Source organism: Artibeus jamaicensis, unplaced genomic scaffold, assembly GCF_021234435.1.
Source record: "Artibeus jamaicensis isolate MK-2021 breed Jamaican fruit bat unplaced genomic scaffold, CSHL_Jam_final contig_1028, whole genome shotgun sequence".
NCBI classification, from domain to species: domain Eukaryota; kingdom Metazoa; phylum Chordata; class Mammalia; order Chiroptera; family Phyllostomidae; genus Artibeus; species Artibeus jamaicensis.
Window position 1 is genome coordinate 6318545 of NW_026521201.1, and position 14925 is coordinate 6333469.

General features: G+C 34.0%; 1 protein-coding gene across 19 annotated transcripts in view; it reads left to right on the plus strand.

The window, feature by feature from the left end:
- WNK1 (WNK lysine deficient protein kinase 1) overlaps positions 1-14925 on the plus strand; it is a 156188-nt gene that overhangs the window by 102413 nt on the left and 38850 nt on the right. For 13 of the 19 annotated variants that reach the window (XM_053662455.1, XM_053662466.1, XM_053662470.1 and 10 more), the window contains 6 exons: positions 1281-1369; positions 3309-3528; positions 4336-4669; positions 5423-5610; positions 10627-11865; positions 13940-14023. In XM_053662455.1, coding sequence (XP_053518430.1) covers positions 1281-1369; positions 3309-3528; positions 4336-4669; positions 5423-5610; positions 10627-11865; positions 13940-14023 — 2154 coding nt within the window. Of the gene's footprint in view, positions 1-1041; positions 1063-1280; positions 1370-3308; positions 3529-4335; positions 4670-5422; positions 5611-10626; positions 11866-13939; positions 14024-14925 lie in introns of those variants that run through there. The other 6 variants (XM_053662512.1, XM_053662523.1, XM_037139877.2 and 3 more) reach the window with 2 other exon arrangements.

Below are 14925 nucleotides of genomic sequence, written 5' to 3' on the forward strand. Positions count from 1 at the left end.
AATGTATATAGTACTATAAATGTATTTTTCTTCCTTATAATTTTCTTAACATTTTCTCAGCTTATTTGATTGATAATATATAACATACAAAATATGTGTTAATCACCTGTGTTGTTGGTAAGGTCAACAGTAGGCTATTAGTAGTTAAGTTCTGAGGAAGTCAAAAGTTACAAGTGGATTTTCAACTGCTGGGGTGGGGGTCAATGTGTGCCTTCCCCTGCCCTTCCCCCCACCAACACACATACATTTTTCGAGGGTCAATTGTATTTTATTTTAATCTAGGAGGAATTACATGCATTTCTGTAGTTTATCAAATCACCAGTAATTTCAGCTTAGTATAGCTTGTCTGTCACTGAGACTATAGATTTTTAGAATATACATTTATTCTAACTTTTCTAGTTCCTCTGCTGTATTTCCCTGTGTTTTGTGTGTTTATAGACTTATGGTGCCTCTTGGATAATATATAGGTGTCGCTGTCTCAGCTCAATTCATGAGTCGGGCATAGATAATGAGATGGTTTTATCTATACCACCTCTCAGATAGGGGTATTTTGTTAATTCTCATATTTTAGGTACATTTTCAACACATTGCAGATATTTTTCTTTGCAAGAATTTACACTTCATGAAGATTCTAAAATATTGTGCTGCTCTTTAGTATTACATGTAGTAGTGGTATTGAGTTTTCTTCTGAAATTAATTGGACAATTTGTCTTTCATACGGTCTGATATACCACTTTTCATTTTGTTTCATATATATAAGACAGTTTTCTCTTTAGTCATCATGCCAAACCAGTCCAAATCCTTAACTCCCTTAATAGTTGTTCAGTTTGTTAAAGACTGTTGCAATATTAGAATACCTGCCAAACCTAGCCTGTGAATTCATGCCCACACATGAGTTCACTGTTCAAAACAGTTAAATGCTGTGGTGATTAATGTGTTAGTGAACAAGTTGAATAAAAGATACTCTAACCAATTAGAATATCTGGGCTTTTTTTTTTTACTTGAAATACAGGAAAATATGTTGACAACATCCTAACATTTTCCCTACCAGAGGCCATGGAAGTAAGTGACCACTGCTGTTCCTTTTTGTTGTCTTATGGGAGTTTTAAATTGCGACTTCCCAACCCAGCCTGCATGAACCAGCCCGTGCAGAGAAATCAGAAAAAAGCCAGGATGATAAGAAAGCAATCTAATGGAACCTTAGGAGTCCTTCAAAAGTCAGAGTTCAAAGGCTCTGCTTTTATAATAATGTTTTTTGTCACTGTTTTTATGGTTTTCAGGGGGTTAAGCCAGCCAGTTTTGACAAAGTAGCAATTCCTGAAGTAAAGGAAATTATTGAAGGATGCATTCGACAAAACAAAGATGAGAGGTAAGTAGACTCTTTTGACCTGTTGCTTTAACAAAATCCTGAAATGTAACATGTTCTGAATACAGTGCTCAATCTGAGGTATACTTAATATTTTACTTGTGATTAGTTTCTCCATTTATATCATGTAATATCTTTAAAAAGTAAAGTTTTGTCCATTGAAGGTAGTATTAAAATTGGACATACTGGAATGTTGTAGAGCTGTGGTTTAGGAGAGTTTAAGTAAACCAGAACCACCTGAAACATAATTACAACATTCAGTGATAATTACAGGGGTAGACAAAAGTAGGTATACAGTTGTTTTTATGGAAAAAGATTTGCAGGTTATGATTATTAAAAGTTTTATTAACTCAAAAGAATGTCATGATGGTACAGTGCACTAAAGTATAATCTCATAAGTGTTCAAATTGCTGGCCTTCATTATTTACATATTCTTCATTATAGTTTACTTGCTAAATAAACAGTTTTGTATACTGACATCTGTAAACCACCTTTTATCTACCCTGTATAGCATCAGCATGATTTATAAAACTTATTAGGGTTCAGTCTGTACCACAGTGTATCTGAATTCAAATACCCATTGAATTTGAAGGTGAAATAAAATCTTGGCTCTTTATAGTCAACTCAGCTATACAGGTCTTGATTTACTTTTATTATGCCAGAATTGAAGAAGAGCAAAACACCAAAATTTCTTTGAGTAAAAAGAGATGACTTTGCCCAAAGCTTAGGAGGAGATCTGGCTTAAGTCATTTTGTACTAACAGGACTTTTCTTAGAGGAGTGGCAAGTATCTGATCTGCCATATAGCTGATTCATCACCTGTTAGGCATGGCAAAGGTCCAGTGTCTGTTTTTGAAAAATAATACACTTTCATCGTCCCTCCTCCAACCTCTTTAAAAAAATAGATCAGCCAGTACAAATAGAAATTGTAAATTGAGCATACTCAACCTCCAGAAGAATGTGAGCAATCAGATATATCAACCAAATTAAAGAATTCCATATCTACACTTCTCCAGTCTCATATTCTTTTTAGTAACTTTATTATTTGGAAGAGCTTAACATCATGATCTTTAAGGCTTTTTTAGTAGAAATTTAGTTTGGATTTCTCTTTTTATATCCCCTGATTGGAAAACAGAGTCCTTTTTAAGGAAAAGACTCTTAAGAACTTTTTTTTAAACTATAAACAAAGGAATATTTGTTTCCAGTCTTCAAACATATTACTCTGTTTCTTTTGTGGATGGAACAGTTTACTAGATTACTGGTATTTTTGAGACCATTTATCTAAAGAAGATTGTTCCACAATCAGAATTCTCCTTGACTAGTACATAAATTATTGAACAAGGAATTGAGAGAATTTGGGGGGGGGGGTAAATAAAGGTTGCTATAGTATAAGATAATGAACCTGAAATCAGGAGTTGTATTTTTGAGTTTTAATTCCATCATTTACAATTTTTGTAACTATGAGCAAAATATTCAATCTCTCTGAATTTCTTTTTTCTAATAATTAGGGTATTTCATTGGATGTTGGTCAAGGATCAGAGGAGATCATACATATGAGGATTTTTTGTTAACTATAAATGCTATATAAATGATTATGTGGTATTTTGAAGCTGTAATACTCTTTGTATTACTTGCTATTGTTAGTACACTATTAACTGAGATTAGATAGATTAAAAAAAGTAACACTTTCAGTTCTTAATTCATAAATGAGATTGTTAAATCTGAGATTGTTATAACATTCTATAACTTGAGAGTAAAACTCCATAATCACTATTCAAATGGAGCAGTGTAGAAATGAGGCATAAAATTTCCCTTGTTTTTCTTTTTATATAGTCCTTGTTTTATTATTTCAAGCATAACAGTAGTCAGCCACACTTGAAAATTTTCTTTCAATCTAATGGCACTTTGTATCTTTTGTTTTGTTTTTCTTTTCTCTTTGGAAGATACTCTATCAAAGACCTTTTGAACCATGCCTTCTTCCAAGAGGAAACAGGGGTGCGGGTAGAATTAGCAGAAGAAGATGATGGAGAAAAGATAGCCATTAAATTATGGCTACGTATTGAAGATATTAAGAAATTAAAGGGAAAATACAAAGACAATGAAGCTATTGAGTTTTCCTTTGACTTGGACAGAGATGTGCCAGAAGATGTTGCTCAAGAAATGGTAAATTAACTCTAATTAGCCATTTAAAAATTAATGTAGATTTATATACATTGATATTGTTGAGCAAAAAAGTAATCTGTATAAAACCTATAATTAGATCATGAATTGTTTTTACTTTGCAAGGAGTTTTGAAGATAAATTATGTAGGTAACCTTTGGTGAATCATTTTTGAAATCTGTCTCAAAAGGAAACTTTTCAAAAGGAAACACTTCACCAATTTTACGTTTGTCATAATGCCTAAAAGAGGTATTTACTATGCACAGATACTTACAGAATATATACCAGAATATATAAGAACCATTCAATAGTAGTTGCCTAGATATGAAAGAGATACTTATTTTTAGTTTTTTACACTATTGGAGGTTTTTTGGTTGTTGGGTTTTTTTCACCTTTACATATTTACCACGGTTGTTTTATCTGATTAAATGCTTGCCTAATGAAAGGAATTGCAGCACAGATTAATATTAATGGTTACATGTGAGTGGGAAATAGAGTAAATAGAATAGAATGAGTCTTACTTGGTTTAAAAACTTTGGTTTTTTAAGGTCCCCATTGTTTCATTGTAAGAAGTGAAGGTAAATCCATGCCTTGAGTTTCTGCAAAGATCCTGGCACCCACTTTATGAGTATCTACAAAAATAGTGGCGAAATGCCAATGTAGACCAATAATTTCACAGTTTGATTAAAATTTTGTCTTAGTCCTTTCTTCCTCCTTTTCTCTACTCCCCAAAAGTGCCTTTTCTGTTTTATGTGGTTTGTTTTCTTTAGATACCCTACTGCTCCCTAAATGCAGTTTTTAATCCTGTAGGTAGAGTCTGGGTATGTCTGTGAAGGTGATCACAAGACCATGGCGAAAGCCATCAAAGATAGAGTGTCATTAATTAAGAGAAAACGAGAGCAGCGGCAGTTGGTGCGGGAAGAGCAAGAAAAAAGAAAGCAGGAAGAGAGCAGTTTCAAACAGCAAGTAGAACAACAATCAAGTGCTTCCCAGGCAGGAATCAAGCAGCTCCCTTCTGTTAGCACTGGTGTACCTGCTGCCTCTGCCACTTCAGCTTCAGTTTCTACCCAAGTAGAACCTGAAGAACCTGAGGCAGACCAACATCAACAACTACAGTACCAACAACCTAGCATATCTGTGTTGTGTAAGTATTTTGGGAAGTGGAGAAATATGCTAAGGATATTCCTAATTGACTTTTTATCTTCTTCTTAATGCTTTTGCACTGGCCTCTTGGTTTTGAATTATGAATCCAACCTATAGTAAGTTTGAAATAGTTGCCATCTACCTTTTCTTTTTTCTTCTTATGTCCATGACTAATAAAAAAAAAAAAGGATGGTACAGTGAAGAAATGTGATTAGAATATAAGATGATTTTATAGGTTCCTTCCTCTTGGAAATTCCAATTTGTAGATTTCTACTTTTCTCAATTCCTTAAAATGAAATATATTTAATAATGAAAAATAAACAAATTAGCTACTTAAAATTAAACCCATTAATCTGGTTAAGCTCTTTTAGCAAAGGTGAATAATATATAAGTTAGAAACTAATGAGACTGCTAGAAATTAATAAAAAACTACCTGCATAATACTAAGAACCCACTGATTTTCAAAGTCAAGACTTCGAAAGTTGTCAAACTTAAGGCTAACTAACAGCATTTATTTGTCAGACACTGAGTCTGTGATACCCAGAGACTTTTTTGAAAGACATTAAAACTTTCCCCATATGGATCCCTCATTGAAACATAGAAATAATATACGTAGTGAAATAACTAGCACTGAATTTTTAATTCAGGTCTATGTAAAGAAAAAACCTATTTGATGCTGTTTGTGATGGAGAAAATGTGAACCTCCTTTTTATGGTTTGTCTCTCTCTGTTTTTTTGGCAATTCATTTCTCCAGCTGACGGGACTGTTGACAGTGGTCAGGGATCTTCTGTCTTCACAGAATCTCGAGTGAGCAGCCAACAGACAGTTTCTTATGGTTCCCAACATGAACAGGCAAATTCTACTGGCACACTCCCAGGGCACCCAGCTTCTGTTGTCCAAACACAGTCTCAGCCCCATGGGGTTTATCCACCCTCAAGTATGGTAAGTAACAGCATAAGAGAGTATAAGCCTACATGAGAGCCAATAGATAGTGTGGTAAAATTCAAATTCTTCCTAGTATCCAGGTATCAGCATGAATCTGAAGTAGAAAATATAAATGGTGCACTTCTGAGGAAATAGGTTTACTATAGAGTATAATTAGAATTGTTCCAGCAGGGTAGGGGATAGATTAGAGATATAGATATAGATATAGATATAGATATAGATATAGATATAGATATAGATATAGATATAGATATAAGGTAAAAATACATGTGTAGGAATTAGTTTCTTCACTTAGAAAATTCAGCTATGTACAAGATTTATTGATTAAAGATAATGCTCTCTTTAGCACGTTAAAGTTGAAACTGTTCAGAGCAACATAAGTTGGATATACAAATGTTTTGGGGTTGGGGCTGAGGAGAGTATTTGAAAAGCTTACTTACTAAAAGAATTACTAAGTATTTTCTATAAGATTTCTTACTGTATAAAACACAGGTAAGACCTGCAGATCATTATAGAATGCTGCATGTAAGTACTCTAGAGTGAAGGAATCCTTTATTTGTATGACCATTTAATTTAGCGCTGTGTTTAATCATCGACTGCTATGTGTGTTCCTCCTTAAAGTCTGTGTTGGACACAAGTTCCTTCCCTTTTATATGTTTATTTGCTTTTCCCTTTATTTGGTATCTGTTTTCTTACTGATTTGTTTTCAGAATCAACTTTTGGAGATTATTTCTTGAAATATTTTATGCATTTATGTATACATACACACACAGACACACACATACATTATTACCCCATGTTTTACATTAACCCCTCTTGCTTCTAATAGAATGTTAAAGTAGATCATCAGATGATATCCTGTTTCTTTTGGTGACCCTTTGTTAAAGTCTTCAAAGGTAAATAAAATATACCATCTGGCTCAGGAAAGAATTGGAAAAGAATTAGAGAATAAACAAATGTATAGCACTTGTTTAGTGAGATCTTTAAAGAGGCAGTTTTCCCTTTCTCAGAAAGCTTTTAATCTGAATTTTATGGAACTCTTGCTCTTTATTAAATTAAAATCTTTCTCTGTTAAGAAAATTCATTTGCTTGCTCTGGTCTTTTATCCTACAGCTTGGGATAAAAGGTATTTATTTGTTTCGGAGTCCATTCATCAGTCCTCCACTGGTTAGGTCTGAAAATGAATGGCCACAGTAACACAAAGAAAACTACTAATGTACTAATGTTTTAACAATCTACTTTTCTGACACTTAAAATAATCAGGTAGGTTAGAAGAACTTTATAAAGACTGTATAGATGTATTTTTGTAATCTGACATGTTATTTGTCAGAATTTCTTGTTTCTATTCTTGTTATAATTTATTTTTTTTCTGGATCATCACACTAGACTTCTTGAAATTATTTTTAATATTTTGGCTCCAACCATTACAGGGTTATAAATATTGGCTCTCTACTTTAGAAAAGGAAATAAAATGATCACTTATGAAGATTTTAAATATTTGGGTCACAAACATAGCTGTATTTCTTGGTGCTCTAAAGTGGTCTGTTACTGACAGACTTACCTTCTAATGACAATATTTTGTGTAGGAATCATGAAGAGTTACTAAATATTAAGGACTTCAGCCTGCAGGCCTGCCAACTAAAGGATCAAGGTTTGATTCCCAGTCAGGGCATATGCCTGGGTTGCAGGCCAGTTCTCAGCAGGGGACCCATGAGAGGCAACCATACATTGATATTTCTCTCCCTCTCTCCTTCCCTTCCCCTCTAAAGATATATATATGTGTGTGTGTGCGTGTGTGTATATATATATATATGTATGTATGTATATGTGTATATATATATGTATATATATATACATATATATATTAAGGACTTCAAAGAATTTTATAATTCTGTTCTTATTCCAGAAAGATTTTATTGTGGCTTATAATAATATATCAGTTATAAGTGGAATTTAAAAATTAAAATAAAAGAGAAACTAGGGTGGAGGAAGATAGAACCAGTAATTAAGTAATTATAGGATGGGCCACAAATTTGGCTCCAAGCATTCTATGCAGCCCATTTTGGAAAATAAAATATAATTAGTTTTATTTTATAGTATCTGAAAGGAGATAAAAATTTAGCCAAGGACAATTTTATAATATTAAATGTACTGCCTTGTAGCTATATTTTAACCTTTATGTTAAGGTGCCTTAAAATTTGTAAACCTAAATTGAATCTTTGATATGCCTGAAAAAATTTTTAAGTTATTTTTTAGAGATTCACATGTAAGATATTTTTCCACTGACTACTTTAGTATAAATGCAGAATGTTTTCTATATCTATATGAATTACTGCTAGGAAGCTAATGCTTTTCCTAGTAGAAAATTACTTTTTACCTTTATAGGTAAAGCTAGGCAAGTATAATAAATAAAATACTATGAGCCAACAACTTTTTTAATCTCATGCCTTCTAAAATAGAATTGAGAAACCTTTTCTGAGGCTTTCAGAGCTCCTGCAGAATAATCCAGTTTTAAAATCTTCTGTATCTTATAATGTACATTAAACTAGTAGGTCATTCTTGTTTAATCTCTAGAAGTTCGCAGAAACTGCAAACCAATATTCATTGTTTACCCTGTCCTGCTACCTCAGTCACTCATTTTTATTCATACACTCATAACAATGCATGTTATTTCAGAATATTTAGAAAGACAATTGATCATCATCATGGTTCTTTTTTTTTTTAATCCTGTACCTGACCAACAGTGTAGAGAGAATTAATGTGATGTGCCAGGTGTGCTTTATGGATTTATATCTCTCCCACAAAAATTGGATTTGTGGAATTCGGGGAGGGGAGAACATTTCTTTACGACGTTAACTATGCCCTGTTATCATTGTACATTTGGTTATTTTGTTTTCAAAGTACTGTGTTTTTCATGTGTGTGTTTGTTTTCTGTTTAGCCTCGTCGTGGCCGTAGCATGTCGGTTTGTGTTCCCCATCTTTCTGCTGTTCCCTCTCTGTCCCGCATCTCTCCCAGTGCTCCTTCCACCCCACCACCAATGCTGTCTGCACCTCTTTCTCCTTCCCTCCTTCGGACTGCCCCTGAGGAAAATATTGCCGAAAAGCTTTGTAAAGCATTGGAGAGTGTCCTGCCTATGCACTCTGCCTCTCAGCGCAAGCACCGACGCTCCAGCCTGCCTTCCCTCTTTGTCAGTACTGTATGTAACCATAAACTTCCTGACAGATGAAAACTTACTACCAATGAATACATCCAGGCATAAAGAATTTTCATACAATTTTTCATAATTTCATAAAAATTGAATAAAGAACAGAACTCAGTAATATGTTATGCTTTAGGATACCAGTTCTTGCTGTAGGAATTTTTTGTTATAAGGCTTTAAGGGGGGAAAAAGCAAGGAGGTAATGAGAGAGAATGCTTATAACACCCTTGACACATATTGGTGTGTGTGCAATAAAATTGAGCTTTTTTAATATTCTTCTATCCCCCTTGACATGTATATAATTTTGTATTTTCATCTCCTGGTGAAGAATATGTGATTATTTAATTTTAAACTCAATGTTCGCTGTAAACTCAAAGGCAAATTTTCTCTTTATCAGACATTACCCAGACATGCTTTCTCTTCACTTTTGTTTAGAGATACTAATGAAGCTGGATGAATCTATTTTTCCCATAGTCAGTGAAGAATAATTGAAGAGTGAAAGTTGGTTTTAATTTGTTAGCTATTTAAAATGATGTGGCAGCAAACTGCAAGGCCAACATAATGTTCCCTCATGAAAGTTTTTTTTCTTTTAGATTGATGAAGGTAGAATCTTGATTCTAATGAATATATTAAACACATATGTAGTTTACATACAATTTTCTGTGACCCTATTAATGTCTGTAAGAGGTCTGTCTTTTAAATTTTTAAACCCTGGGACCTTGCTGTTACCTTTCCTGAGAGAATTTAGTTGACATTCTGATCTAGCAACCCCCAAATCTTCAGAGTTTTACCTAGGAGAATGATTAACAATATATTGTTTTATGGCTGTAGGATACTAATAGAAACCCTCTTTTAGATGTTATGAAGAAGTACCAATTGAGCTATTTTGCTGACTTAATAAGGGTCTTCCCTATTGAAAAAATGAAACTGATCTCTTAAAAAAAAGAGTTCATGAAAGTGAATTATTACAGTGTACACTGTTTGTATATGGTAAAGTAGGATTCTAAATTTAGTCAAATCTCGAACTGCTTCTGCGACCTCCCAAAATGCTGTTATATCAAGTCAGCTGTTATTTATATTATCCTTTTTGTCTGATTTGAGCATCAAATTTTTCAACTCTTAACTAGTACCAGAAAAATGGACATTCAGTAATATGGCCTCTGTCACATTTTATGTAGTAAAATTAACTGCATCAAGCTCGGGATAGATCAGAGAAAGACATTACTGTCACTAGTCAGATTGCATATTTTTTACTATCCACCAAAACTCTCCTCTGATTTCCACTTAGAAGACATAAAATTATTTAATAATAAAATGACACTGAAGTCCCTAACAGGAGAGGATAATAATATAGAATATAGGTAGACTTTGTGCAGTATCTTAAATTGAAGCATATTTCTTATATTATTAAAATTGTTGGCTTTATTGTCTTCCCTTAACACTTATTCTTTCTTAAAGTCTTTTTCCATTGATGTAATTTATATTAAGTCTTAAGAGTAAGCATATTAATTGTGGGTAAAATAGAATGATCACTTAGAAAATTAAATTCTTCCACTGCTTTTAAGAAAGGAAAGTTGTGGAAAAGCAGTATTTATCTGAATCAGAGTCCCACAGAACGTAATTTGATGGACCCTGGATGTATTTAATGGATTTTTACTATGCACATAATTTCTACAAGTATTGTTATTTCTTTATTAACTATAAATTTGGTGTAACCACTTCATAGAGTTACACAGAGCTATCCAGTTGTGCATGTCAAATGTAATTTCACATATGAAAGTATGAATTACTTGTCTTATTCATGTTGATACAGCCTCAGTCCATGGTGCATCCGTGTGGGGGGACCCCAACATACCCAGAATCACAGATATTTTTCCCAACTATTCATGATCGTCCAGTTTCTTTTTCACCACCTCCCACCTGTCCACCGAAGGTGGCCATTTCTCAGCGGCGTAAGAGCACCTCCTTCCTGGAAGCCCAAACTCACCACTTCCAACCCCTGCTGAGGACTGTTGGCCAAAATCTTCTTCCATCTGGTGGCAACCCAACTAACTGGACACCAGAGGCCGTAGTTATGCTGGGTACTACAACCAGTAGAATTACTGGAGAGCCATGTGAGATACAGGTCAAGTCTATGTTTGAAACACCTCAAGTTTACAGTGACTATAGACCTGGACTAGTACTTCCAGAAGAAGCTCACTATCTTATTCCTCAGGAAGCATTGTGTGTAGCTGGGGTACAGTACCAGGCCCAGGTGGCAGAACAGTATGAGGGTATTCCATACAACTCACCAGTACTGTCAAGTCCTATGAAACAGATACCTGAACAGAAGCCAGTACAAGGGGGTCCTACATCAAGTTCTGTCTTTGAATTTCCATCTGGACAGGCTTTCTTAGTAGGACACCTTCAGAATTTAAGATTAGATTCTGGATTGAGTCCAGGATCTCCCCTCTCTAGTATTTCTGCACCTAACAGTACAGATGCTACACGTTTGAAATTTCACCCTGTCTTTGTTCCTCATTCTGCGCCTGCTGTGTTAACTCATAACAATGAGAGCAGAAGCAATTGTGTATTTGAATTTCATGTTCACACTCCAAGCTCCTCTTCAGGAGAAGGAGGGGGAATTTTGCCTCAGCGTATTTACCGAAATCGACAGGTTGCAGTGGACTTGAATCAGGAAGAACCACCTCCTCCATCAGTTGGATTACATGGCCGCCTGCAGCCTGTGACTGAAGAACAGCATAATTATCATTCCCCAGAATTGACCGTGTCTGTGGTAGAGCCTGTCGGACAGAACTGGCCAATAGGAAGCCCAGAGTATTCCAGTGATTCCTCACAAATTACTTCTTCAGACCCCAGTGATTTTCAATCACCTCCCCCTACAGGGGGAGCAGCTGCACCCTTTGGCTCTGACGTCTCATTACCCTTTGTCCATCTGCCTCAGACATTGTTACAAGAATCCCCACTTTTCTTCTGTTTTCCCCAAGGAACCACATCTCAGCAGGTTTTATCTGCCTCATTTTCTTCAGGAGGATCTGCACTCCATCCACAGGTTATAGGAAAAGTTCCACTATTTTTTTAAATTACCCTACTATGCACCATTACATTTAAGTCTTCTATCCCTCCTTTCCATTTATGAGGAATATTATTTAATTTTATTAATAGAGTTTCTTCACTTGGGGTATTATAAACTACTTGTATTTAAGACCAAAATAAGAGGGAGAAGCTGTGTAATTTACCTATAAATACAAACCCTTGGAAAAGAGAATACAAAAACTAGAATTTTAGTCAACTGTCAAAATCAGCTACTTCTATACATATGTAGAATATTTAAAACTAGTACTAAAAATGCAAATGTCTATAATGTAAGGCTGAGTTAGCATAATTGTTTATAAATACTAATGTGAAATATTTCTTTCTCCCTAGAAATAAACATGGCAGTTTGAAAAATAGTATACCTTTTTAAAATTAGTATTAATGATGCACAGAATTTTCATTAGTGTGGAAGGATTTTAAAAGACAGAAAGGAAACATCTTAGGAATTTGTCTTAACAAAATGAAGATGCTTTTTAAAAGAGACATCACTATATGTCACTGTATTGAACAAGTTACTGTATGTCCAAATAAAATGTTAATCCATAAAACTAATTCTAATTTTTAGCAACTAAGTTAGAATCTAGTGTGGGTGGTTGGAGTTTTTAAGTTTATTTTAAGAATTTGTGATAATATGTTGCAAGCTAAGGAACATTAGATATCTCAGGTCCTGGTGTTGACATCAACAAATTTAAATTTCATTATCTATGTTTATGAACTTATGCATTCTTGCAAGTAAAGACCAAGTAATGGATGTAATAGAATTCGAGAAGTGGAATCAGTATTAACTGTTTCATGTATTTTTTTATGCATTTTGTTAAATGTATTAAGTCTTATAAAATCTGTGTAGGAGACCGCAGTTATATATTTAAGACATTGTTCGGATCTCCTATATATTCCACTCTTTTATAAAGTACTATATGTTCTTCATACTTTCTTCTTATGTGGGCATAGACTATCAGTTATTTAGAATAGTACCAAGGAGCAAAAAGATCCAGAAACTTAAAAATGATACTGCATGGGCATGCAGTATACTCATGTCATTACACTGGATGTCAGCCCATACTGTAAATCTTAATGTATTGCCAGCCATTTTTTAAACTTTCCAAAATAAAATTTCAAATATCAGGTAGTTAATTTACAGACATATTGGAGAAAGAATGAATACTTAATAGTGGTTAAGTTGCAGTGAAACGTCATGTCATATCCATGTAATCTTCAAAGAAACCTCTCTTAACTGAAATGGAACAGCAAAGGTTGGCCTTTTTCTTTTCTTAACTTACCTATCTGTATAAGGTCCTGCATTCATTTTTTACATTCTGTCATTTTAACTTAAGACTTTTGTAGGTCAGGTTTTCTCATGTAAAACCATTGATGTTTTAGTTTGGATAATTTCTTTTGGGTAGCTGTTCTACACATTGTAGGATGTTTACAGCATCCTGGCCTCTTTCTACTAGAAGCCAGTAGCAGTCACACACCCCAGCTGCAACAAACTCAAGTATCCAGATGTTGCCAAATGTTTCCCAAGGTGAGGGCAAAATTGCCCCTGGTTGACAACTTACTCTAGGCAGTTAATGATGATAATGGATGTTTTATATAATTTTAATAAAAGTCAACATGGCACTACAGGATAGCAAAAGGAAACAAATCAGCATTATAAAATTCGCTTTTTTCTTTAATTGTTCACATAGAGATTTTTCTTCCTACACTGATAGTCTTATTACTTTTCCTCCTGATTATTGTTAACAATTTTATTATGAATCTTACATTTGTGCTAAAATTATGGCCTGAGTAGAAGTGGTAGATTAGGTTTTAACTGTCAGCAGTTTTGCATGGGGTAAGAAAATGTTCTTCTCTAACCTTTTCTTATAAAAGATACCCCAACAGTCTCTTCCATATATACTTTATCAAGCTAATGTTTCATCTTACTCAGCAAACTCTCAGGATCTTAATATTTATTGCAAAAGCCTAAAACTCGCTGTACACTTACTTTAGGGCTTATCTAATTTGTTGTGTTTACTTCTTTCCTTCAGGTGCAGGGGCAGAGCCAGGGTCAGCCGTCCTCAAGTAGTGTAACAGGAGTTTCATCTTCCCAAACCATACAACATTCTCAGCAGGTGAGAACAACTCATTGCTGCATTTTATGGATTAGCTGTAGTCAATACACTGTTTTACATCTTTCTTGAATTAGATTTCTGATGTAAATAGCTTGCTAAGTTTTTGAAAGGAAAATCAAGAGACACAACATGTTCAGTAACATTTTAGACAATCTCTTGTTTAATGTATTTTTTAACACTTTACTAGATTAGATACAGACTAAAACTTAACAGAATCATTGTTACTGATATAATTTACCTGCCGTAAACAGATAATTCTATACATAACTTAATATTACAAAGAATATCAGTTTTGTTTCTCCTTACATTTATGACTTGTTCTTTTATAAGCATTTTGTCATTGCTTGCATTGTGCTGGACTCTAATGACACTACATTCTCTTCAAATTATTTCTAATTTATGGGATGGAATATCAGACTTTATACTAAAAAGCACTGGATGAAAGCCCAAGAACAACTACTCCAGAAACTTAAAAATTTGTTTTTAAACTTGTGATCTGGAGAGTTTGTTCCCAAAGGTTCAAGGAACTCAAGAATTTAGTACAATGCTGATGTGCTTAACAGTAGCACTGGTAATTCTGAAATTAACTGTTTATAGTTCATCACCGATATTAGTTAATTATTTGTATGGAAATAATGCTTTTTGGCACAATGGAATATTTATTAACTTGAAAATTTACAATTACTACCTGTGTCATAAAAACTTCACAGTAAGCTATTTCATTGGCAGTTCCCTATGAAGTGTTTTTGAATCACCAAATTATAAATTCCTTCTGCTTCTATTAATTAAAAAAATTAATAACAGATCTTTTAACTCTTACTACAAACTGCTTTTGGTCCAGCATGTGATCCTGTAGTCATAAGACACTTACTAGTTTAAGATCAGATGTTCCTTGTGAAATA